The 1,940-nt window shown below is 36.3% G+C and overlaps 1 protein-coding gene across 1 annotated transcript in view; it reads left to right on the top strand.

Annotated features, from left to right (window-relative positions):
* Positions 1–307: 307 nt before the first annotated feature.
* Positions 308–1,940, top strand: part of LOC148954860 (pyrimidodiazepine synthase-like) — a 31,616-nt gene continuing 29,983 nt past the window's right edge. Inside the window, exon 1 of the mRNA XM_089105372.1 lies at positions 308–355. Coding sequence (XP_088961498.1) covers positions 308–355 — 48 coding nt within the window. The remainder of the gene's footprint in view (positions 356–1,940) is intronic.

Below are 1,940 nucleotides of genomic sequence, written 5' to 3'. Positions count from 1 at the left end.
GTAATATTATCCGTATTAACTCTGTTTTAAAGTTCCAATTTAGTTTGGGGATTTATGCTATTTTAAGTTGTTATGCCGATAACTAGGTTTCCTTAAGAATTTTCCCATGTATTTAAATCATTATCCGATAAAACCTGGATTTCAACTAAACACATCCCCTTTTTTATCGCAATTTCATAATTCTCATGATTATTGGTTATCCAAATAAAAACTTCTCATGTGTTATAGTACATAATCTGTACATCGCATAGCAGATCTTCGGGAATTTCAGATAGGGTTGCTAGTCATTTTTCAGATTTGCTAACCAATGGTTCCATCATCTGTTATATTTGGAACTGTAACACCGTTTTGGGACGTACTTTGTTTTTCTTATCATGAATCCATAATATTGCTATTTTGTTTCGTTGTTTATTAGATTCATACTGGTACTTTACTATGTCATTGCGGCATCTTGCGGCTCCGCCTTAGGTTTAACAAGGTTTCTCCATAGTTCCGCTATTTTCTTGATTTAGTTTGACATGTATTGTCGCATATATCATATTTTTATTTTTGCAGATTCAATACCCTTCTTTTTTAAATTTACTTCATCTCTACAAGGTCCTTCAGAAAAATTGGACAGGTTTCTGAGTATTTCTTTTCCACCTTGTGAGACATGAGTTTCAAAAGATTGCGACATTATACCGTCAAAAATATTGGTTCTGTTCCGTTGTCTTCGTAACCTCTGTTACAATTTCTCAAGGCAGAAATTTTTTACCCCACTTTAGCCGGGTAGACAAGTCTTTCATTTGCTACGCCTAATAGTATTCTATTGGACCTTAAGAAATTTGCACCTATAATTGCTTCAAATGGAAAGTTATCGCATATTATAAAATTTATCTGGAAGATCCTATTGTCACTTTACGTTTCGGCACTTTGAACCTTTTGCGTACAATTTATGCCCTGTCAAAGTCGTTAAATTGGGATTATTAGGGTTCCTCTGTTGCCTAATATGCAGATTAAATACGCAAGAATTTATAATACTAATCGTTGCACGAGAGTCGATAAAAGCCTTAAAATAAATATTTTCTACAAAAAAATCATTAAATATAGGTTACTTGTTATGAACATCACTACAAGACGCCATCATCATTGTCTTGGACCTATTAAATATTCCAAGGACCCTCGGGGTCTAATTTGTATTTCTGAAGGGCCCGACACTTTTCCCTGAGGATTTATTTCATGTGTCGGTGCCTGTAATAGATATTCAGACATATGAGGTTCCGTAGGCATATCTAATTGATTTACATCTGTCTGCCTTCGCCATATATTATTATTGTAACTTGGATGTCTCGTGTTCGTGCTGCTTTCTGGCACTGACTGGCATTGCCGTTGGCTTGCAAAATTTCCATATCCTGTAGGTAGGTTTTCGTGATTTATATATAGCATTCTCGCTTTATATTGGGTTTGTCAAGTATTTGGGATTTCAAATCGGTAATTAATTTGTCTATTGGGGGGAGGGTTATACCAATTTGGTTGGTACGTTTAGTAGGGTACTGCTTGACGTAATCTTCCCTGGTTTTAGCCTAGTGTACCAGCGGCACTAAAATTTGTTCTTCCGAAAAAAGGGTTGACTTAGTTTTGCATACTACCGTTAACAATTATCGGGATGCGATTGGGGACATAACGGCACTCTCTCGCGATATGTCCAGCACGATTACAATTAGAAAACCTTATTATTGTAGGGATGTTTTCGTAATGATATTGTTTGACAGGCTGAAAACGTACTGTTTTCTGTCTGGCCTTGTGTTATATTTTTTTGAGGCACTGGAGAGTTCTCCCTTGAAAAGAAATTGGGAGATGCCTGATCGCTCTTGAAGATTAGGTTCGCATTTGAATCGCCTAGGCTATTTATTTTTGCTTTACTGTGATTTGCCACCATCGTATCGACTTCGATCAATCGC

The sequence above is a fragment of the Artemia sp. Qi Xiang Cuo genome, chromosome 2 (assembly GCF_049724085.1).
Source record: "Artemia sp. Qi Xiang Cuo chromosome 2, ASM4972408v1, whole genome shotgun sequence".
NCBI classification, from domain to species: domain Eukaryota; kingdom Metazoa; phylum Arthropoda; class Branchiopoda; order Anostraca; family Artemiidae; genus Artemia; species Artemia sp. Qi Xiang Cuo.
Note: the sequence above shows the minus strand (reverse complement) of the source record. Positions and strands in the feature narration are given on the sequence as shown.